At 42.4% G+C, this 24,695-nt stretch overlaps 1 protein-coding gene across 3 annotated transcripts in view; it reads right to left on the bottom strand.

The window, feature by feature from the left end:
- LOC144785353 (uncharacterized) overlaps window positions 1-24,695 on the bottom strand; it is a 223,466-nt gene that overhangs the window by 104,862 nt on the left and 93,909 nt on the right. For all 3 annotated transcript variants that reach the window (XM_078664310.1, XM_078664308.1, XM_078664309.1), the window contains one exon: window positions 3,031-3,120. In XM_078664310.1, the coding sequence (XP_078520436.1) occupies window positions 3,031-3,120 (90 nt within the window). The remainder of the gene's footprint in view (window positions 1-3,030; window positions 3,121-24,695) is intronic.

Here is a 24,695-nt window from a genome sequence, read left to right as displayed (position 1 = left end):
TTTCCAGGATTCTGGGACAGACCCTCCCTCCATGATGGCATTTAGGAGAGCAGAGATCAACACCCCCCAGTCACCTGGATATGCACGGAGAAGATCCCCGGGTAACCCATCCGGGCCTGCTGCTTTTAGTGGGGTAAGGGTTTTAATTAAGTTCGTAACTTCTTGAGCGGAGAAAAGAACCATATCTCTGTCCAAAGAATAGGAAGGAAGGATAAATTGGTCGTTAAGTGGGCCTTCAATAGCACAGTAGAGACCCAAAAAGTGATCAAACCATGCCTTGGCAGTGATGGAACAGGTCCTCAAGGTGTCATCAGGACGGTTCCTACTGCCCACCAAGTCCCAAAACCTTCTGGCATCTCTCCCTCGACCGGCCGTCAGGAGTTCCTGCCAGAAGTTGTCTTCCCATTCCTCCTTGGCTCAAAAAATGTATAAAATAAACTGTGCAATCTGTATGTGTTTAGAAAAGTGACTGAAGTCTCCTGATTTGAATTCTTTCAATGTGTATTTAGGGCATACTTAATATCTATATTTGATTATTCGCCTAATATACAAGATGCAATGATACTCTCTGAAGAATTCTCAAACATAGTAAATATGTTCATAGAAAGCACTGGTGAGTTTTTTTTGTTAGTATAAACATTGATTCGAAGTTCGCTGAACCTCACTTTGGCCGGTCTAGTTGTTTGCCGAATACAGTAACTCCTGTACGGCCAATGGATTTTACAAATAACATATTCTAGCTCGCACATAAAATAAATGTTGAACTGTTTCTCAGTATACAATGAAATAATGTATCAGTTTTGACTAAGAAACTACATTTCGAGTATTTTAAATGAGGTAAGCATTCATTGCTGTGATTTCCAGTTGCACATTGTGTTTCTCATGTTTTAGGGTTTTAAGTTCTTAATAGTTTTTGAAGTTTGAATTTCTTTTGTGATCAAAAATCAATACTATGTTAGATATGTGTATCAATGATTTATCAAAATATATCCGTTATTAGGTTTTTCTTTTGCTTCAGGTCTTTTTACTACAATTTTAAATTATAACAAAGTGAAACCCAACATTAAATTCAGGTTATGCATTAAAAACAATCTTCCTTACCAGTTCCCTTCCTCGAACACTATAAAATTAGGAGGGATATAAAATTACATTTCAGTCTTGAATTCCTCTAAATCATAACATACAAGTCACAATCTAAGCAAGAAGTAAAAGCAGAAGCTGATTGTATATGCCCACATGGCACTCCAGAACACTAAACCACCAAACATCACCCATGAAAAAGGGCAACAAATTTTCAAATGTAAGACTGTTTAATGCACATTTGTAGGAAAATGATATGATGCGCTGATTAAAGAGTATAAAGGCTCTTTTACCCGGCCAATTTCACCACTAATCAAGATATACGGCTCCAAGGTTCTACCCTCAGTTTTATATGGGGCGGAGCTATGGGGCTTTTGCAAACTGGATCCTTTGAGATCAGCCCAAAACAAATTCCTCAGGATGGCAACAGGTCTGCCCCAGTCAACTCCGCGGATCCCGCTTTTATATGATCTCGGGTGTCAACCGGTGGAGGACCAAGCGAGATTCCGTCCATTGGCATTCTGGCGACGTCTATGGACAACGCCGGAACTCTATTTTTATGCCAAGGCTTGCCTAGAGGTCAAAGATCGTCCAGGTTCTTCAAACATAGGTTGGTTTAAGGATTTAAGCTCTATCCTTTCCGCCCTGGGGTATGGTGATTTGTGGTCTGGTCCTGAATTAGCAATCTTTCCCTCCAAAAAAGACCTAAAATTGCACTATTGGGACTGGGTGGTTTTTAATAGACATCTGAGTCTGTGTTCCAGCAATCTTACAAGTCTATTCATTGCTTTTAAAGACATATCCAAGCTTGAACTATATTGGGATATGATAACAAAGCCCCTTGATCGTAAATTATTCCACCAGTTCAGATGTGGCGCGCTGCCTCTAGGGGATTTCACTAAAAAGTGGGGTTCTGGTGGGACAGGGCATTGTCCAAATTGCCAGGGTCAAGGTGAAAGTCTAAACCATTTTTTGTTTGTGTGTCCTTTGTACACAGCCCCAAGAGCAAAATGGTTAAGCCCGGTTTGTAGATGTCTAGGTACCCGCTCGGCTGTTGAAGCAAGCAGAATTTTAAAAACTAACCTGACCCCAATAATTGTTGTGGGGTTAGCCAAATATTTGGGGTGGGCTTGGTTGCTTAGAACCAGGTCCTTAAAAGTAAATAGCGGGGGGTTTAATATTGTCTGCCTGCTTACCTGTTAATGACTAATTCACTATACCTGATGTCTATTGGTAATTTATGTGGTAATGCCAATTTTGTATTTATTCATAGAAGCCTGTATAAGTAATTTAATTTTGGTTTTAGATGTTTTTACAATGTATTTACTGTATTTTTATGTCTTTTATGATGCACCAATCGAATAAAGACTTCTTGAATTGATATGTAACTTGACTATGAGCTAGAGCGTGTATACTACTATCTGTGTATTATAGCTTTCATATACCCAAAATTCCTGCGATGTTATTGTTGATTTGTACCCACTTTTAAGTTATATTACATTCCTATACTCAATGTATTAAATCAATATTGTTATTTTTGTAAAGCCTTTGATCAATTGACTCTTCCATATGTTTGTGATTACCCAGCAGCAAATACATTGTTTTAACTCTTTCGCTGATGAAGGGATCTATCAAATTCTGCAATGCATTGAACAATACACTTTAAAAAAAGCTTCAAAATAAATCAAGCACATGAGGATAAATTGCATATGGTGTTATTGAAACTTCCTTTAAAAATATGAGGAGTCTGGAGGAGGGCGACCTAAGGCCTGCACAGTTGTGGTTGTCATAGTATTTAAGAACTTCTATGTTTCGATACTATGAAGGGTCATTCGCTATGTAACCTCAGCATATTAAACTAACAAGTCAGCAGGATTGCCCCTGGTTGAGAAGACTCCTTTAACTGCTTCATTAAACCACTGTAAAAAGAAGGAAGTATATGTAACTCACCCAAAGTTAAGCTTGTGTTATCTTGTCCACTAGCACACTGACGTTCTATAAAACCTGCAGCGGCCTCCGTTTTGAGAAATGGACAGGCTCCTGGAGTTAAAGGTGAGAATATAAGAAATTATAGTAATGTCTTTCTTTTAAGTTCCACTTGCACCCCCAGTAGTAAGTAAGTAAGTATTTATTTGTTTATTAATTAAAATCATTACAAACAAGGAAAGATAACAATCGAATAAAACAAGCATATACTATACACAGAGTTATTAGCATCTTAAAGTGATCCTCCAATAATACGTTGATAGATGACCATTCCATCAAAACATTCATACATTACGCAATAATTAAAAATCCATAAAACTAACTAAAGTGCCTTATGATTGCCCCAAAAACTATTATAGCAGCATTTACATAAAGTGACTTGTGTTGGCAGATGCAATTACAAATACAAATTTTAGCTGTATTTCATGTACAAGCGATAGTAAAGTGCAACATTAATATATTATGCAATAATTAAAATACATAAAACTTACTAAAATGCCTTATAATTGCCCCAGGAACTATTATAGCAGCATTTACATAAAGTGACTTCTGTTGGCAGTTGAAGTTACAAATACAAATTTTAGCTGTATTCCATGTGCAAGCGATAATAAAGTGCAATGTGCACAACTATATTAAAATATACTCCCAGTCCCTTAAGCTAGCTTAACACTTTGCATCCAATTAACATTAAATTATGTTTATTACGTATTTTATATCGCAATACAGTTATTTACCCGTTCTACTCCTTTGAGTTTCTTTTCTGCAATAATGATAAACTTAACAAAAAGATAAGTAAGTTTAATATTCGCCCCACTCAAACAGGTGATAATTGCTTGTCTACATGTTCTAATTCCTAATTCATTAAAGATCGGTTTTAGGATGGACTTTCGAGCGTCTGCCAAAGCTGGACATAAGGTTACTATATGAATTATTGTTTCATCCCTTTGCCTACAAAGCCTGCAAATGCTCGATGACCATTGATTCTCCCATTTTGGTATGCCATCCTTAGTCGGATATCTTCCCAACCTTAAGTGCATGAATTTATTCTTAAACCTTTTTAAATGATATGCTAAATAGGGTTGAGGCGTCAGCTTACCAAAGGAATTAACAATTGTCCAGAAATGATTTCTTTTCCTTAACTCTTCCTTGTCAGCTATAATCGTTAGTAGTGCGGCCATTTGATTCATTTCTTTTTTTAAAACTACTTTACTCCTCATTTCATCTTCTAAATTAGAGCAATCAAAATTACATAAGCATTCAGTTAGGTACAGCTGCCAGTTTTTTAAATATTCCCCTTCTGAAATTTCAAGCCAACATAGCTTTTCTAAAGATCCTTCCTCCGAGCGGGCTAATGATATTAAGGACATCAGAAATGCTGATTGACGCGCCACAATTGGTTTTTCAATCCAAATTCCAATCTTATGTTTGCTCGACTGATATATTTAGGGATTTTAAAAACAGCTTTATAAGTTCTAATTTCTATATCGTCGAGCACTTGCGTCTTTGCCCCGAAAGATGAGTGAGCAATAGTCCAAAGATGGAATTAACTTTGCTCTCATCACCTTCATCAGAAGTTCATAATTAGGGCATAATAATTTGTGTCTTAATTTCCTAAAAACAAATGCAAGAGAGCAGCCCCTGGCTTCAAGGTTATTAAAATGTTGTCTAAATATCAGTCCATCGTCAAACGTGATCCCAAGATATTTATATGATTTCACATTTTCAATTACCAGGCCATTGATATTCCACTCCTTAATCCTCTGTTTCCCTTTTCCCATAGTCATTATTTTTGTCTTTTTTGTATTAATTGTTAGTCCATTTTGGGTGACATAGCCATTAAAAGAGTCAATTAACCTTTTTAACCCTATTTCTGTTTGGCTCAATAAAATGGTATCATCTGCATATTGCAGGTATTTAATTTCTTGACCGTGAATAAAAGGCAAATGTGAATTACTATTTTTAAAATGAGCTGGCAAGTCGGCCATAAAAAGATTAAAAAGGCAAGGAGCCAACACACAGCCTTGTTTCAATCCCACATTCGTATCTAATCGACGGGTCATATGCTTTCCATAGCCAATTTTGATCTGCACCCAGGTGTGGGTGTATAAAAGTATAATCATCTTTAATAGAGATTCCGGAATACCCCAATTCCTTAACTTACCCCAGAGAGTATTTCACGGCACAGAATCAAAAGCGGCTTTTAGATCAATAAAACACACATATAATCTTTGCATCCTGGTTTTGGCTCTCTCACCTAATAATGTTAATAAAATCAAATTGGTATGGGTAGATTCTCCCTTTCTAAACCCAGTTTGAAAATTAGGGACAAGATCTTCATTTGTGGCCCAAGCCTCTAGCTCTTCCAACAGGCAACTAGCAAACATTTTTGCCACTAAATCAGTGAGCGTAATTAAACGATAATTAGCCGGATTATCCTGTGGGCCACTCTTATATATTGGTTGAATAACACTCCCATGCCAAGATAGCGGAATAAGACCTGTTTTAAGAACTTCATTAAACAGAAGCATTAGCAACTCCGGCCAGTTACTTATATCAGCTTTAAATATTGCATTTGGGATACCATTTGGACCTGGTGCTCCGTTGAATCTAATCTTATTTATCGCTTTTTTTACTTTATCGAGCGACCAGGGCCCCAAATCCACTCTACATTGAGGAGGAGGAATACAACCCTCACTACCGCTATCTATTAATTTATGCATATCAATTGGAGTTTTATTGAAACATTTATCATTATCTAGACATTGGGTATCTATTTTTTTATTGAAGAAGCTCTCCCAACTCACTTCATCAACATTAGAACTATTGCTTCTATTATTACCGTTCTCGATGTCATTAATAATGCTCCAGAATAACCGTAAATCTTTGGATTTACAAGCATGATAGACTTTTGCCCGTGTTGATTCATAAAATGCTTGCTTAGCCCTCCAAATTTCCCTTTTGTATCTCTGTTTTAACTCTCTGATTTTAAGCGATGCAGTTTGAAGCGATAGCCTATTTTTATTCCGGTGCAATGATCCTATTTCTTTATTAAGCTTTCTTTTTTGATATAGTAGGTGGGAAGAATATCATCCTGGTTTCTTAGGATTTAGCAATATGTCATTGGAGGGCTCATTTCTAGCAGATTTAGCTATCAGTTTGTCACACAAATGTGCCCATAGGTCAACCATAGATTTACCTTTATCATAAGCAGCATGGACATCCTTGATTAAACAGTCAAGCACTCTCAAGATTTTATCCTCAGTTTTATCATTCCATGTTAACCTTTTAAGATTAAAGGATGTTGGAGCTTTTACCAGAATCTTAGTTTCTGGTAAATGGGTCTAAATCAATATCAAAATTGATCACTTGTGGATTGTGATCACTTTCAATCCTTGGGGCAATCTCATAGCTTTTTACTAACTTATATAATTTCTCAGACATTATAGCATAGTCTATTACAGAGGAGCTATCTGCTTTGGTAAAAGTCGGGGTATTATCAAGGTCATACATAATCTTTAAGTTGTATTTTTTAAACTCACAGTCTGTCCATTGAGCTAACCATTTTAAGTCAAATGTCTGCTTTTTAAGTGCAACAAAGTGCATATTAAAATCACCTGAAATAATAAATACTGAATCCAAGTGCTCATAATATAAAGTTTTTACCATCCCCCATAGCTGAGTAATTTGGGTGTATCTAACCTTTTTGCAACTTAAATACACATTTATTAGAATAATCGAGTGACTTGCTATTAGTTTAACACATTGTAGCCATTTTACATGAAGGTCAATTTCAAAGTGAGAGGCTTTTAGTTTTGATGATATATACATAGAAAGGCCACCACATGGGCGACCTGAGTTGGCTTCTCGTGTTGCGACATTACAAGATTCAACATAACCTATAAAAGGTTCTTTTGACGTGGTCCAAGTTTCCTGAAACATTAATATACTAAAAGCCTTCAGAAAATCAATTACATATTGGTCTTCGATTAATGATTTTAAGCCATTGGTGTTCCAGGAACAGAGAGTCAAAGGATTTGATAGACTTCAATCCTTTGTTTCAAAATTATGTTTTGTTAAAATTCCTGGAAGCCAACTCCAATCATCTACTAACTCTGGGACTTTCTTCAACGCCTCACAAGTTCGCAGACCAGATTGGCTGCTCCTTATCTCGATGCAATATGCTAAGTTCAATTCCTTAGATGCGCCTGACGCATTTTTTAAAACTCTAACCTGTTGTACTATGGCTCTTCTTTTGTCATCAGTTTTTTTAGTAGCCATAGCTAATTTCTTATCATCCCCTTTTGGTTCATTTGGAATTAGCAACATCGGGTAGCAAGATGCTTGAGCTCCCCAAACTTTTATGCCCCATTTCTCAAATACGCTACAGTTCGCCATTATTTTATCAACAATTTCCATATTTAACCAAGTTGTAACTGTTATTTCCCTGTCGCAATTTTCACTTTCTTTCTTAAACTCCACAGCTTCCAGATCCTTCGTTACCACATCTTTAAGATCTATAATAGCATGTAATAATTTCAGGATGTTACCGCAGTTTAAAATGTCATGTGGGCCTCTAGAAGTGTATTGGGGACGGAAGGCTACTTTCCTCATATCGGTCGTCAAATTTAAATGCTCAATATTATCTTTCTCAATTATAACTGGCGGGCATGAATCATCCTTAACGGGCACAGGAACCCTTTCCGTCAGCAGATTGACTTCTTTAACTTCCTTTATTGATCGCTCTTGTGTCCCATAGAGGACCACTTGATCGGCTCTATTAACAGCTTGCTGATGAATGTAATTCACTACTTCATTACTTGGTTTCCGGCTTAATTCAGACCCCAATTCGTTGCTCATACTACCCACTTGACCATAAGAGTCCACTAATTTCTCAATGTGACTAGATTGCGCACTATTGACTTCCACACTTATCGATTGGTCAGATGCTTTTTCTTTTATTATTATTGGAACTTCGCCTATGAGGCCAGAACTAAATTTGGGATCTACGTCCCCTAGTTTTTCAATGCCACACTCCGTTATTTGATTTACCTTTACCTTAAATCCCGATTTCTTATTGGGCCCAAAAATCGGGAAATATGATTTCATTTCAGATTCCTTTACTTTCAAAAATGTAGGATCATCACTCACTTTCTTACTAATAGATTTGAATTCATGTGCTTTCTTATTGTGAGCTTCTTTTCCTAGCCCTTTTCGAAAGGTTTGTTGGTTTTAATGGGCCGCTTGAATCTTGGCGTTGTTTTGAACATGACGATTTCATACTACTTGAATCATCGATGGACCTTGAAAAATCACTAGTCACACCTTCCATTACCAAGCTTTCATTAATTATGTCACATTCGATTTTCGGATGAGGGATCTCAGTTACTTGTGTGTTGCTATCATCCTTTACATGTGGCAATTTATCAGCGTCAATTAATCTGCTTAAATTATTTGATGGTTCAACGATTTCATTACTAGCTTGCACATTTCTACCCAACAGCAGTTTAACTTCTTGCACCATGGAACTTACTATTGAGGGCAAATCAGAGATCTTATCAATCAACTGTGCACAGGTACAGGTTATAAATGGACTATCCTTATCTGCTTGCACCTTCATAATCAAGTTAGTCAGATGTAAGAGTTTGGTATCAATACCCGCCACATGGGATGCTAGCGTGTTTAAAATATCCACCTGAACATCCAATTTGTCTGAGTGGAAATTAAGCGCATTAGTAATTGAGCCCATGGTGTGTAAAAGGCAATCCCATAAACCCTGCTCCGTGCTAAACTCACTCCTTTTTGAGTCACCTGGGGATGCCTGAGGGTCTACCTCTGCTTTAGATAATGACAACATATTCACTGATTTAGACTGCGCTATAAGGTCTAAGCTACGTTGTTTATGTGTATTAGTAATCTTATCAGAACTGCCATCACCTTGATCGAATGATGATATATTGATATTAAGGCTATTTTCCATTATTATACTTGACTGGTCCGGGTTAAAAAAGCTAATATTATCACCTTTAACTGAACAACTAAGTGGGCTAGGTAGTATGTCCTCTGTAACTACAATTGGGTCACTGGGTCCAGCCTTGAGAGCTAACTTTCCAACTTCGGTACCAACTTCAGCTCCTAGGTCATGCAAATTATCATGTTTATTTTCGTTCCTAGACATACAAGGAGACAAATCACACACTCTAGACCCCCCTTTATAGTCCAACCCTTGACTGGTAATTTCGAGATCATCGGCCAGCCGAGTCACCACCTGAGCTACAGGGTCACAGACGTGAATTTGCGTTGCGCCTGTAACAGACCTGCTATAATTAAAGGATGAGATAGGGGGCGCGGGGACTGGTGCCAATACTTTATCTGTTACAGCTTCTTTGCCTATTGCCCTCCTGACCTGATTAACCACTGCAGCATCCAATTTTTCAGGCAACATAGGTTGGGTCAGATCACTAACTGAGCTACTTATTTTCTCTTTTTTACACAGCGGGGAAGGCAAAGGAGAGGACAATGAACATTCACTAACCCCCCCACTAGGATCTTCCTTTTCGGAGGACTTCCTTTTATGATTATCTTTGTGATTAACTTTATCAGACTGAGTTAGATGGTACTTAAAGAAGTAGCTCTTTATAGATGACTGAGCCACACATGGAGACCTCATATGACAAGAGTCTTTACTAAGAAAGACGGAAGAGGCTTTTTCCTCGGCTGGGGTGCACAGTTTCTCCTCTGAACAGGCACTTCTTTTATTAATTAGCATGTTTCCCTCCTGTTCTCCATTATCCTTATCCCTGCTCAGTCTCGTTGATGCTTCCGTAGGAGCTTCTGTTATCTCTGTTATCTCCTCTGTCTTTTGAGTTTGCTTAGAGTTTTGTGGACCCCCACGCTGGCGACCGGACCTCATCATCGTTAGACACACAAAGTCCACTTCGCACAAAATACCTCCTCCTTCACTCTCTTGAGTTCGTGTGCTCAAGATCTTGAATTCATGCAGATTTGACAAATTCACCACCAATTGCAAGGAGGGCGAGACAGCTTCCAAATATTCAATCCCACAGGGTGCACCACTACCACTCCCACTCCCACTCCACGGAAGTTTTCCTTAATGATCCTCACTGGTCAGGCGACGGGGGGTCAGAGTACTTCTTAGAGCCCACACACCGCAACTCCCGGCACCTGGGCGATTCGGCAGCACGCCGACCCCCGTCTGGCACCCGAGACTACACGGTACACTACTCCAGAAGTTCCTGTTATCAGATCCTGATCCCGCCGCAGCAGGGGGTATGGCAGGGGGTATGGCGGTGCCGCCTCACCGCAGCCTCAGCCCCCGCAGCAGCCGCTGAAGGCTGGAACCGGTAGCCGGTAGCCTGTAACCAGTAGCCGGTAGCTTGTTCCCTGTTCCTGTTTCTTGCTTGTTCCTGCTTATTCCTGCTCACTTCTGGAGCAACCTCCGCAGCAGCAGCCACCCGCCCGGATCGGCGTTCTAGTGACCCTGACGTTTCCTGCAGCTAGCAGCTGGCAGCTCTTTAGCACACTCTACTGATGATCAACGAAAAATTACACTAGTCGGAGGGAGCAGAGCAGAGCAGGCGCTCTCCTCCTAACGTCTTTGTGTACCACACTGCAACTGCTACCTTAATGCAGCTCCCCACGGCTCACCGACTCGCCACTCTCCTTCACTCTCCCCTTGCTTTTTTCTTCACCGCTCCGCTCCACTCTGTTCCAGTCCTCCAATAGCGGTGGCGGTGGCAGCTAAGCGGCTCCAGCGGCCCCAGCGGAGGAGGAGGCGATGGCTCAAAATGTGGCGGCGGTTCTGCCTGCTTACTCGCCAAACACGTCATACATGTCCGGCGGCTTAAGTGGCTCGGTGGCTAAATCAGCGGTAACCAGTAGCTGGTAACCCCGCTCAGGAGTTCAGGTTACTCTGACCTCCTCGCTCACTTGCTACACCAAGCCGCACGCTGCTTCTACTCCTCTCCCACAGTTCTCCGCTCTGTTGCAACTCGCTCACTATCAACTGGAACCAGAGGGAACACTGAATACAACACAGCAAAACCCCGATATCACCGATATCACCAGCGTTTCATGCGTTCTTAAGCGCTTCTACCTCTGCCTCAAGCGCTCCCGCTTCCACTTTTGCGGTGCGGTGCGGTTCGGCGTGGTGCGATGTGCCTCAATGCCTCAGTGCCACGAGCTAAATCAGTCCCACGAGCACTCTCAGCCCGTGCTCAACTCCGCTTCTACTTCTGCAGTGCTGTGCGGTATCTCTCGGAGCTTTCGGGGTGCTTGGATTCCACCAGCGTGCTCGGTCCTGACCGGTTCCGGCTCCCGGTTCACGGCTCCACTGCAACCCCCGCTCTCACTCGACTACTCCGCTCCGCTCGACTGCTCAACAGCAACAGCTCAACAGCGCCACCAGTCCCAGTAGGCCAACATATTCCGAAAGACCGGTACCAGAATAGCATTTTTTTAATTGAACACAGTATACTTCTCTCAAGCAAACCCTACGTACACCAGGCTTTGCCATTCATTCCTCTTTCTGCTATGAAACAAATTGGACTAATTGGAGACCTGAGGGAATTTCAGGGCAAATGCACAAACTACACAATGCACACACTTTCAACAGTAGATAATTGAAGCTTGTGGAACAGAAAAATAATAAAATATGGAAATTATTAGCCACAACAGGCTGAGGGTTACCTCATAATAGAGCCACAAGCAGTGTGACTGACATGTTGCTGGGAAATATTGCAAAGGGAAAATGGCTGACTAGTTAATTAGTGATTCTTTAGTCTGTCATATAGCTGCTGTATATCTTTATAATGTGTTAAGTTAGCATAGGCTCATTAAATGTTTAAACGCCATTTTTTCCTTTTGCTGCTTCTGCACACGACACTTAATTGTTGATTTAGCTTTCAACCTAGTAGTTCGTTGTGGTTTACTTGAGAATAATATGTTATTACTCTGATATCAGCTTTGCTTAATAAACTATGTCTGCACATAGAGTGCTGAAGCCTCAGGAACAACACGATACAGAATTGTTATGAGGTCTGATCTTCGCGCCTTTATAGACATAACATAAGTGCAGCTTCTGCCAACTTTGGGCTTGAGGCGGGTTTTTATATTGCTTTGCTTGAGGCACAAACACACTTGATGCTGTTCGCATGCAGAGAGAGCTGGTGTATGCTGATGTGATCCCTTCATTCTAGGACACTGAGGTATGGGCCCGCCCTAATTCAACCCAAAGAGACTTTCTTAGCTATTAATATAATATGCGAGTTAGGGAGGGTGAGAAATACGTGTTGTTAACCCTTATTAATTTACAGCATGGTAACATGCTGTCACCGTTCGCTTTCTATGGACTAGTAACTATGCTTGTAGCTTTGTTGTTGATGTTTACTTGTATTATCTAAGATACTGCGCCTGAGAAGACGGCATTAGTAAATAAACATTTCAAATGCTCACGTGTTCTTCTTTAATCCATGTTCTGGTTTGAAATGATTGTATAACGAAAGAGTGCTCATGTGTTCCACGTAACCTGAGGTTGGTGAGTTCATGTTCTGGTTTGTCTAAACATTGGGAGTTGGTTATGACCAATGAGACACTGTAGCTAGCTCGGTAAGGGGTTTGTTGGGTACTGAGGTGAGTTTTGGGTCACCCTAATTCGCTGAGGTTCCAATCCTCTGTGCACAGTTCTGTGGGAGAACAGAAACCCTGCTACATGGCGCCCAAACGTTGGTGGTCGTATATCATGGCACTCGAGTAGTATATCATTCGAACCTTAACCCCTTCACTGTCGTTTCCGGACAACGGTGGTGTCGGTGCAACCTACCTGTTTTTTGAAATAGGTCTTTTTTCAAGCTTGATTCTTTTTAAACGGTTTCCTTGAATTACTACCCAGTTGTGCTACAAAGTTCACTTTGTTTTTCAGTAGTTCCGGTGGAATCATGGCTGTGGCTGTGGCCATTGCGCAGCATAGTCGCATTGCGGTGCGCACCCATCTACAGACATACCAGGTCCCGTTGGAGGGCATGGCTGTGATTTTAGTGGTGTGTGCGGATCCGGCGTACCCATTCGAACTGTTTTACTCATGGGTAACGTTTCCGGCAGTGGACGCAACTTCTGGTTTGTTCCACGCCTACACACCCTCCCCTGTACCGGCTGAATATACACCGTACAGGGCACTGGAGATACCTACTGATCATTGCAGCATCGCGTTTGGTTTGATGGCGCCCTCCCCCACTCTTTGTCCGCTGCGAGGTTAGGTCCACTGTCCATTCCAGGTACGAATTGGCCTGCATTGGGTGGCTTCACCCCGCACCCGAATCACGGCGCTTGTCCACTACTGGATTATCGCAGGCTACACGTTGTCTCAATTGCCGTGATTCGTGCATTAGTGCAATACATTGGTCGACATCTCCCGGATGGTCCGGCCGTTCAAACGGAACGTGGTGGTTTACGGCTCAATCCGGTTATGGTAAATTCGGTTTTTGGTCAACGCCCTGATAATAAGGATGATTTTCCTTTTTGGCTGGCCGAGAAATTTGACCAACTGGAAGCCGTGTTTCCAAATTCTACTCCTGCTGATAAACATAGAATGTTGACGATTACTTTACCTAAGGATATCACTCCCGAACTCGTTGACTGTGAAAGTTGGGGTAAAACGTTTGCGGCTGTTTATGCAAGGTGTTTCGGCACCCTATCTATGGCTGTACTGCCTACGATCATAAAACGTGTTCAGGATGATCACGGTCCAGAGGCAGCGGTTGAATTGGGTATGCGCCTGTGTGGTTCTTTTGAGATTGTAAGTGATCTCATACTCTCCAACATCAAGGGAGATGCTGTGAACTTCCAGGTTTTTAATGCCTTGGCGGCGTTACCCGATGCCGAAAAGCCCCGCCAGTTGGCTAAGATTGTGGTGGCCGCGTATAAAACAATCGGTCGCACAAGTAAGGGTTTGAAGTACTTCGCGGTTAAGGAGAAGAAACAACCACAAGTGCAATCTGCTGCGGCAGATGTACAACCCAAGTCCAAAAAACAGAATTGGCCTCAGAAACAGAAACAGGGGAAGCAACAACAGCAGACTCAGGAATCATATCCTGCGTCACAGGTCCCTGCGCCGGCTGAGAAAGTTTATGATTTGCGCGATCGCGCTATGATTAAATCACCTGATCGATTTCAGGTTTCTGATCAACGCTCTCCTCGTTCCTTTCAGGACTCATCGGCCCCGAAGACCGGTGGAGGAGGAGGCGGACGGGGACGTGGTGGCCAACAAGGACGTGGCCAGCCCCGCCAGACAGAAGGCACAGGGAAGCAGGAGGATTCTACGCCAAAGAGACCGCAGTTTGCGAAAAAGAAAGTCGCAGCCTTAACAGCGCATCGATATGCCACAGATAGTGAGAACGCGGCTTCGGAATCTGACGTGGGCTCTGACCTTGCTGGACAGCGCGGCGGAGATTACCATAGTCAGAGAGGCGCTGCGTCCACTACTGAGGGTGACAGCGACTGATGTCTATGTTGTAATTGAGACGGCAGACACGAGACTTGCTCCCCCTGAGCGACTTTATGAAATTGTCCTGTTAATTGAAGGTGACATACAGCGTACTGTAAAAGGGGTGTTTTGGGAAAATCTTTCGTCTACATATGATATTTTGCTTTCGGAGGCTGACTGGTCCCCACCTTTTGTGCTCGCGGCGCCGCGAGGGGAGGAGGTAATCCTTCCCAGCTTCGCTAACACTGTCTCAAAAGAGCATGCGCAGCATTTTGCAGAAGAGTGGGCTCGGGCTCTCGCACCGGCTCTGTACCGTAACCAATGTGGTTGGGATAAATTGTCGCCTTGCCACGAAATTCCGTTGCGGTCTCAGCCGCAGCCTCAACCTCAATATCCCCTTCGGCGTGAAGCAAAATCTTCCGTTGCGGAAATCCTTGAACAATTGGAATATCAGGGAGTTATTGAAACATGTGTGTCACCGAGGAATTACCCTCTTTTTACTGTGACCAAACCTGACGGTTCATATCGTTTGGTATTGGATTACCGGCATTTGAACTCGCATTGCCGTAACTGTGCAGTACAGAATACTCACGGCTCTGCCCTAGTGGATAGTCTAGTGCGTAAGCGTTTTAAAACAACGCTTGACATTTCCAACGGTTTCTATGCCCATAGATTGGGTGGCTTAAGCTCCCAATGGACCAGTTTTACATGCGCTGGGGTCCAAAAACAATTCCGGCGTCTCCCAATGGGCTATAAGAATAGTCCAGGTATTTTTACCGCACGTATAGTCTCCCTTTTGGAGAGTATCGACCCAGATGCTTGCTCGTATGTGGATGTCATCTATCTCACAGACGACGAAATTTGGATGCATCTGTGGGCGGGTAAATTCAATTATTTGTAACTTTGCTGACATGGGTTACAAATTTAACTTTGCAAAATCGCACATTGCTGAGTATACAGTGTTGTTCCTGGGCTATGAGCTCAACAATGAAGGTAGAGGATTGTCTCCTCACTTCTTGGAGAAATGCGCTCAGTTGCGCGCTCCTACAACACTGAAAAAATTACAGTCTTTACTGGGCTTTTTAAATTTCGGAAGGACATACATTACGGAATATGCCCAGCGTATCAAGCCTCTGTATGCTCTGATAAAACCTACTTATTCCAAATCATGCTGGCTGCCTGAGCACTCAGCCATCTTTCAGTCCTTGCAGGCTGATCTGCTCGCTTCTAAATTCTTACTGACTCGTGATAACCACACAAACCTGGTGATAAGGATTGTCCCTGGGACAGTGGGTTTCACGTACCTCACTTTTAATGAAGGAGACACAGTACCTATTGCTTACAAGTCGCACTTGTACACTTCGGCTGAAATGCGGTTTCCCACTGTGGAAAAGGTTTTAACAGCTGTGCAGATGGCGATTCTTAAAGAACGAGCTCTGTCACAGGGGAGACGCATGTTGGTTGTAACACCCTGTCCTCATTTGGAGGCAGTCACGAAGGCCAGTGTACCAAATTCAAAAGCTTTGCACCCTCGGTGGATACAATGGGCTGCGTCCTTGACGTCCACGGATGTCACGTTTATTTTTGACGCCTCATTACGGTCGCAAGAGTTCTTGCAGTATGAGTTCGTTCACCCTGCTCCTCTGGCTATGCGACCTTTGGAGGACTTCCATTGCATCATATACACTGATGGTTCGGCGCAGGTTGCGCATGGCTCTAAACACGCCTACGTTTCCGCATGCGCCATTGTGGTCGGTGCAATGTTGAACGATGAGTTCGTTTCCAGGGAAGTGCACACGTTGCCACTGGGCGATTGCACCGCACAATTGGCAGAGCTTCGTGCTCTCTTACTAGCGTTGGAGTACGCTGATCCTAGTGTTACTACTCTTATTGTGAGTGATTCTTATTACTGTGTCCAGTCTTACAATGAAAACTTGTTCTTTTGGATTCAGAATGAATTTCGTGATTCCAAGGGTAGCACAATAAAACACAAGATGATCTGGGTTCGAGTGGCGGAACTTAAGGCTAAGTTGCCGCTCGTTTATGTGATTCATACTCTTGGCCACCAGCGTATTGGGGTTCACGCTGTTGGTAACTCGCTTGCTGATGAGGCGGCGAAATCAGCAGTATCTACATACTTGGTTGCAGCAGTTACTAGGTCCAAAACTAAGATTGATAGTGAAATCTAGGCGGCTGTTGCTGCCACTGAGAAGGGAGGTAAACATCCTACTGGATTCCCTTCGAAGTACACATACCACTTAAGTCCCGAAAAGGTTCCTTTTGTGAAAATTCCTGATGTTGGAGAACGTTTAATTCCCAACCCGGATCGCAGAGCTGACTTGATTACAGCGGCACATGAAGGTGTTGCGTCTGCGTATGCAAGGGCGTCTCGGCCACTGTAAGTCAATTACAACAACGCTTCTGGTGGCGGGGACTGTACAAACAGACGCGTGATTATGTCCTTCTTTGTGACATTTGCCAGCAGATTAAACCTTCAACTGCCACGCGTCCGCCACAGACACAGTTGTACATTTCTAATAAACCACTAGGTTGTGTTTATTTGGATCACTGCGGTCCTTTTTCATCTGATACTGCGTATAAGTACATCTTAGTAGCAGTTGACTCATGCACACGCTTTGTGTGGGTATGGCCCCATCGCAGCGCTGATTCACGGACTGTCATTAGAGATTTGCGTGTCTTTGTAGGGATTTTTGCCTGTGGTACCTTCCATTCGGATCAGGGTCCGGCTTTCGCCTCTAAGGCGTATAAGGATGCCATGACTTCGTTGGGGGTCCAAGTCAAGTTTTCGTCTCCCTACAGACCTGAGGGTAACAGTGTAGTGGAGCGAATGAACCGTGATTTAAAGCAATCTTTGACAGCTCGAGTTATAGGCACTGGCAGAAACTGGCTGACCCATCTCAATGGCGTGCAGCGTGCGCTTAATAATCTCCCTAGAAGGTCTCTGGGTGGGCGGACCCCATACGAAATGCTCTTTGGCATCAAGATGTACGTCCCTGACCTTGACGGTCTAGACTGTGTGGTTCGCGCCACTTCCTTTGACGCAGATGAACATTGCAATGTTTTACAGAATCTACAAAAGACCAGAGACGGTCTTGCAAAGGAACATTAGCCCTCCACGTCGGATGTTGCGTTGCAGATCCCGGTAGTCGGCTGGCTACCCCAAGTTGGAGAACTGGTTCGTGAGAAGATCGATAACAAAAAAGAATTTGGTCCGTCCTATCGAGCTCCGGTTCCAGTCCTTGGAGTGAAGGGCACAAGAACAGTCATTTTACAACCGCTTCCTGGTCGTAAGGAAAACAGGTTTATTTCAATTGACAATGTCAAGATACACAGAGTGGCCGATTCTTCTTAGTATGACACCAGCAGTTTCCTGTCCTTCCATTGTGAGAAATTCAGTTGTGCCCACTGCTTTTAATCATGAATCTGAAGTGGCCATTGAATTACCTGCGATTTCCAGTCCTTTATTGTGTACTTTGCCAGGTGCAGATCAAAATGAGATAGACTATACATATCCCACTGATTTGTCCATGCCTGACCTGCAAGCACGTTTAGCCACGGAATCCAGATTTTCATTTGACTCTGTTTCCCTTGCCTCGAAGAAACCCTCTCGTTTTGCAGTTTATGCTACCTTATTCAAAAAACATTTTTGGATTCCCCCTTGGACATATATTTGGCTGGTGCTTTTTTCGATTTATCTTTTTATGTCAATTGGTTTTGTGTTTTATTTTTTCCGGTTGGTAAATGGACACTATGTCGAGGAAAGAACATGCATTCGCCATCTCAATGGAACTTTGGCCCCCCTTTCCTCATCGCATTCTGCACATAGACTGAGAAGAGACTTAACATTTGTTAACATCACTGCTTGGCCTGTCCTTGATGGGATTGTGTGGGATGCCGTTCGATTTCAAATTCATGGCCCTACGGAAGTTGTTAATGTCCCTAACGTGCTTAGAGTTAATATGGGGGATGTGGTGAAGCAAAACATACGTTCTGATGATTGGGATGTTCAGGCCGTAGAGTCTTTATTTTCTGATTTGAAATACTATGCTGCCTTTGATGCTGAAGATTTATATTTAGAATCTGCTAATTATGGTGATTTATTTTGCTTTCAACATTTTGGCAATCACTTCTTACATACAACGACATCCAGAAGGAATACTGTGAATTATACACAATGGGAGCATTGTCCGGCTCCTATACAAGGCAGTTCAAGTACTTTTTTGAAAAAGTACACATATTTTACTGACTTCAATCAGTCTAATCCCGAGTCCTTTTATTTCAAAATGACACAGAAGCCTATGTCCAAGGTTAGACTTACCGATACAAAACTATTGTATTCGAAGTCCTTTCTTGATCAGCTGGCTATTGGCGGTTATGAAGTATGGAAGAAAATAATTGACCTAAAATCAGTTTGGGGTTCTAAGGACTGGCAGGTACAAGGCGCTGAGGCTTTGCACCGTGCATGTCTCATCCCTAATCAGATTTTGTTTTTGAATTCTACTATTTCACAAACGACATGCTTTGGATTGGCTACTGCTAAAAAACTAAATTTTCCTTCTATCCCCGAGTTAGAGGAAAATTCAGGCTGGAGTAATTATACTCAATTTTCGATTAGGGATTTACAGACCCTATTGCTGAATTCTTCCTTTAACATATCCAGTATAGACCCTAAAGGCTGGCTAGTGTGGCACAAGAGTGCTGATTCTTGCCAGCGCCGTTTTCTGGGTTTGTCTGACGGCTTTGCTCAGATTAAACCGGATTCACGTTTTGAAACTGAGCATTCTGTCACAACTTACTCTGTGGGTAAATTATGTCAAACTTGGCTGAAGCATTCTAAATTATCTGCAGTTAAATTACATCTGGCAAAACTAAATGATGATGTAGATTTAAATGATTTCATAAAAGGCCCGGCTAGTGGTAGGTCAAAAAGATGGATATATGCTGTCTACAATGAAATCTGGAAAACATCACAGATTGAGGCAGCAACACGCCTTAGGGCTATAGATCAAGCAAATCTAGAGAAAGTCCTTGCAGTGGTAGACAATAGTATTAACATGCTTTCTTCACGCATTTACACTTTAGATAACATTGTGTCTTCTGTAGTGGATATTGTGCATGATGAGGTATCTGTTTTGTACCATGGTCAGAATCAATTACGTTCTATCATGCAATTTGCATGGACCCTGCAAACGCTTAAATCTGGCAAGGTGCCATGGGGCTACATGAACGTGTCCTCTCTCTTTGCACCCTTTAATTTGACTGACAAACAACGCTTGCTTTCTATGCGAGATGCTTCTTTTTCTATGTTACATATTGAGAAATTGGAATCCTTGCCTTTTTCTGTGGCAGAAGCCTCAGCTGCAACGTGGCTTATCCACGGTCTGTTAACATTACCTTTTGCTTTGTATAAATTTACTAACTGTATGAAATATGTTGCCATAGGTCGCTATGAGCCTTTGGGTAGTGGTTTTCTCCATGAAGTATGGTCCCTTCCTTTCACTTATAGATGTTTGAGGGACGGCCAAGAAGTTTATCTAAATGGGGAGGAATGTACAGAAACTCCAGATCATTCGTTAATGTGTAGACACATACAATTACACGGTTCTTGCAACCAGGACCGACCAAACTTGGGCTGTGTTTTAAAAGGCACTCCTGTACCATCAATTACCCCGACTTTTACCTTGTTAGGGAACGGAAGTTATTTACTTTTGAATAATGAAGATTGTTGCGGGTTAATTAAGGGTGTAGCTTATGTGGTAACAGTAAGTGAGCGTGTCGTTTGCTGCAGAAATGTCCTGTACCCACCCACACATGAGAATAGGGAGGTTTCCATTTGGCCACGCATACCAACCTTGAAGGCAGAGTTCAACGGCATGACTAGACTGAGGGCTCTATTGTCCCAGAAAGAAGTGGCCTTGAGTTCGGCTCGGGAAACTTTCGTGCTTCACATAGCTAACACCCGGACCGAGGTTCAGGCCCTTTTAAATACTGATTTACCGTTGCATTTTGGCGAAATGATACATTCTATCTTTAACGCGTCCTCGACATCTGGGCTAGCGCATTTTTTTAAAGCAGTTAGCAGCGGCCTTGTGACTTCATTTGAAAAAATATTTGGAGTAATCCCTAGTTTCTTTCATTCCATTTTCTCGAGTCTGTTTGGTGGATTCCCGGTTTTACTGGCACTAGCGGCAGGCGTCCTAGTTGTTCTCTGCTTCCTTAAATATGGATGCCCCACATGTGGAAGAAGCGGCCCAGCCTCTGCTGCCGCTGTTTCGCAACCGAATGCTTGAATATTTTGGCACATTGCCGCTTGCGATTTTAAGCACGGCATATGGATTATCGTTTCGATTTTCCTACTTCACCTGTGTCCAGCCTGCGTTTCACTGCCTGAGCTGTGATTTTGATTGGGCCATTGATTTGTGTCTCTGCGGACCAGTTTCTCCTGGCGTCGATTTTAATCAGCTGATGAGTCCTATCACTACTCACGAGTTGGTTTGTTCTGACGAAAGGATTATGGCCATAGCAGCGGTGCATGGACTAATGGGTCCCTGGGATATATTCTCGGCAGCTCAGGATTTCTTGGAACTGAGCTTTCTGAAGAACCCACCAAGTTGTCCTCTGATGGTAATAGAGGCTCCGATACTTGGGGAACACGTATGTTCTTTTCCACTTTTGAATTGGATGGCTGAACTGTTTTCTGATGAAGACGGTGATTTCATGCTGGAGGCTGTTGCTGCATATTTTGCTTATACGGTCTTGTCCTAAAACCTTTTCCATGGTTTATTTCCGGCCCTTTTAACTTTCAGCTTGCATATTTTGCGATTTTTAGTACATTGATCAATTTCCCAGACCTATTGACTTGAGCAAAATATTAGAATTTTTTAAAGTATTTTCATGGCTCGCAGTTCTTGAACTCTGCTTTCATGAAGTTGCCCTTATCTTATCTTATCCGTCCTCGGATCATGGGGGTTGTCATATAGCTGCTGTATATCTTTATAATGTGTTAAGTTAGCATAGGCTCATTAAATGTTTAAACGCCATTTTTTCCTTTTGCTGCTTCTGCACACAACACTTAATTGTTGATTTAGCTTTCAACCTAGTAGTTCGTTGTGGTTTACTTGAGAATAATATGTTATTACTCTGATATCAGCTTTGCTTAATAAACTATGTCTGCACATAGAGTGCTGAAGCCTCAGGAACAACACGATACAGAATTGTTATGAGGTCTGATCTTCGCGCCTTTATAGACATAACATAAGTGCAGCTTCTGCCAACTTTGGGCTTGAGGCGGGTTTTTATATTGCTTTGCTTGAGGCACAAACACACTTGATGCTGTTCGCATGCAGAGAGAGCTGGTGTATGCTGATGTGATCCCTTCATTCTAGGACACTGAGGTATGGGCCCGCCCTAATTCAACCCAAAGAGACTTTCTTAGCTATTAATATAATATGCGAGTTAGGGAGGGTGAGAAATAAGTGTTGTTAACCCTTATTAATTTACAGCATGGTAACATGCTGTCACCGTTCGCTTTCTATGGACTAGTAACTATGCTTGTAGCTTTGTTGTTGATAATATATTTACTTGTATTATCTAAGATACTGCGCCTGAGAAGACGGCATTAGTAAATAAACATTTCAAATGCTCACGTGTTCTTCTTTACTCCATGTTCTGGTTTGAAATGATTGTATAACGAAAGAGTGCTCATGTGTTCCACGTAACCTGAGGTTGGTGAGTTCATGTTCTGGTTTGTCTAAACATTGGGAGTTGGTTATGACCAATGAGACACTGTAGCTAGCTCGGTAAGGGGTTTGTTGGGTACTGAGGTGAGTTTTGGGTCACCCTAATTCGCTGAGGTTCCAATCCTCTGTGCACAGTTCTGTGGGAGAACAGAAACCCTGCTACAAGTCTTGTGAGATGTGATTCCCTACAATCTAGTTTGAGGACTTCCCAGCTCTGTTCTATAACTCATCGGAGAGTCACCCGATTCTGTCCACTATGCAAATCTAGTATTTATAAGTAACACGTAGCAAAAGACTTTTGCCACACATATACAACCGTGACAGTGCGGATTAGTTTCTAGAAACTATACTTGCTTAGAAAACAACTTAATATGAACACTATCATGATAAACTTGACACATCATGTACAAGGTTAATATATACATTCTGCAAATGTGATTTTTTTGTTTCAAACATATGGCGACAGAGCTATCTATAACACAAACAATGGGGACTGACTAAGAACCTCGGCCCAAGACAAGGATGCCTTTTGTTATTTAAAAAAAAAGACACCCACATGATGGACGGAATGCAGAGCAAATCAAACATTCACCCCTAGTCAAGAGATCTCTGTTAAATCTATTGTTCTTTTGCTCATCATGCCACCCCAGTTTAGACTCAGCTATATACAAATCAGTCTTGACCCTGTTCCTCATGTGAACAGTCCAGCCCGAGCTGCAAAGCCTGGTCCTCCCTGGACCAGAAACAAGCATCCTGGGACCGGTTTCGGGGAGGGGGTGGCGGGGGGAAGAACAGCCTTTACCTCATTAAGCTTTTACAATGAATTTTTTAGCATGGATATTTTTACAGTGAATTTGCATTTAAAACGCATGCCAATACAACACATTTAAGGTACTTGGGGGGTCTACCCCCACAAATACATTGTTTTTAAATATAAAAACAAAGCATGGCATTGGCATGCACTTTAAATGCATTTTCACTGTAAAAACATGCGCGTTAAAAATGTGTGTAAAAGGCATGCAAAGTAACTGCATGCGATGTACCGTCGTACAACCGTTTCGGCGCATCACCTCTAATCAGCCGGGCTAGCTTGAATCCAGTGGCACAGTAATCCCAGGGTCCACGTTTAGGCATACCCGGTGCACTTCAGACAAGAAAGCAAAAGACACACAGATCATGGATGGAATGCAGAGCAAATCAAACATTCACCCCCAGCCAAGAGTTCTGGTTTAAATCCATTGTTCTTTTGCTCACCATGCCACCCCAGTTTAGGCTCAGTTATATGCAAATCAGTCTTGACCCTGTTCCTCATGGGAACAGTCCAGCCCGAACTGCCAAGCCAGGTCATCTCTGGACCGGAAGCAAGCATCCTGGGACAGGTTTCAGGTCATCATCCCTCATCAGCCAGGCGAGCTTGAATCCAGTGGCAATCAAACATTCACCCCCAGTCAAGAGATCTGGGTTAAATGAATCTTTCTGGGGTGGCATGGTAAGCAAAAGAACGATGGCTTTAACCCAGATCTCTTCACCTGGGGTGAATGTATGATTCACTCAGCATTCAAACCATCATTTGTTTGCCAAACATGTTTGTTATGAATAAACATCCTTTTCCAGTGTTGACAGAGGAGCACTTTGCTGTCATTTGCGAGGTCTCTACATACTGATGCTTCGGCCCATTAGCCTGCTGATATCTCTAAGAGAAGTGTCCAGCTTGTGACCACAACGGGGGCCTACAATCTTTCCCTTCAGGTAACAGGGGTTGGATCATCCAGTACTGGGATTCTTGTCAGAACCCACACACACCCTAGACACATATTGATCACTGCATCACACACATTTTAAACCAGAATCACGTTGGTTCAATAAATATTGAAAACGACCCACTGTGTATTCCTCGTACATTTCTCTTAGTGAAATAGAGCACGGGTGACTGAGCAAAAGGGTTCTAGATCAATACCAAGATTCGTGGAAGATCAGGGTTGTCATGTTCAGTGGTTGTCAGAACCATTGACAACCCGACTAGGGTTAGGGGGGCTTATGGTTGCACTGTGAGCTAGGTACCCTATAGGACACCATGTCCTGAGGGGGTGCATGGAATGAGTCAGGAACCATCCCAATGGTTATGATGTCCACAAACACGCAGTTCCTACAGTAGGTTGGAAACTACATGACTACATTGCTCTACATGTTATAGGTTTTCCCAATTTATCTCAGGATTTGAGGAACACCAGCACTCTCTCCTCATTCAGATGGAGAAATAGTTGCAGAGCTTGCAGGACAAAAAAAGTATTCATAATCGAAATGGCAGATAAGTTATATACATTATTAGAGCAGGCAAATAATGGATAACTCTTAAAACTCTTAAAGAATTA

The sequence above is a fragment of the Lissotriton helveticus genome, chromosome 10 (genome assembly GCF_964261635.1).
Source record: "Lissotriton helveticus chromosome 10, aLisHel1.1, whole genome shotgun sequence".
NCBI lineage: Eukaryota > Metazoa > Chordata > Amphibia > Caudata > Salamandridae > Lissotriton > Lissotriton helveticus.
Note: the sequence above shows the minus strand (reverse complement) of the source record. Positions and strands in the feature narration are given on the sequence as shown.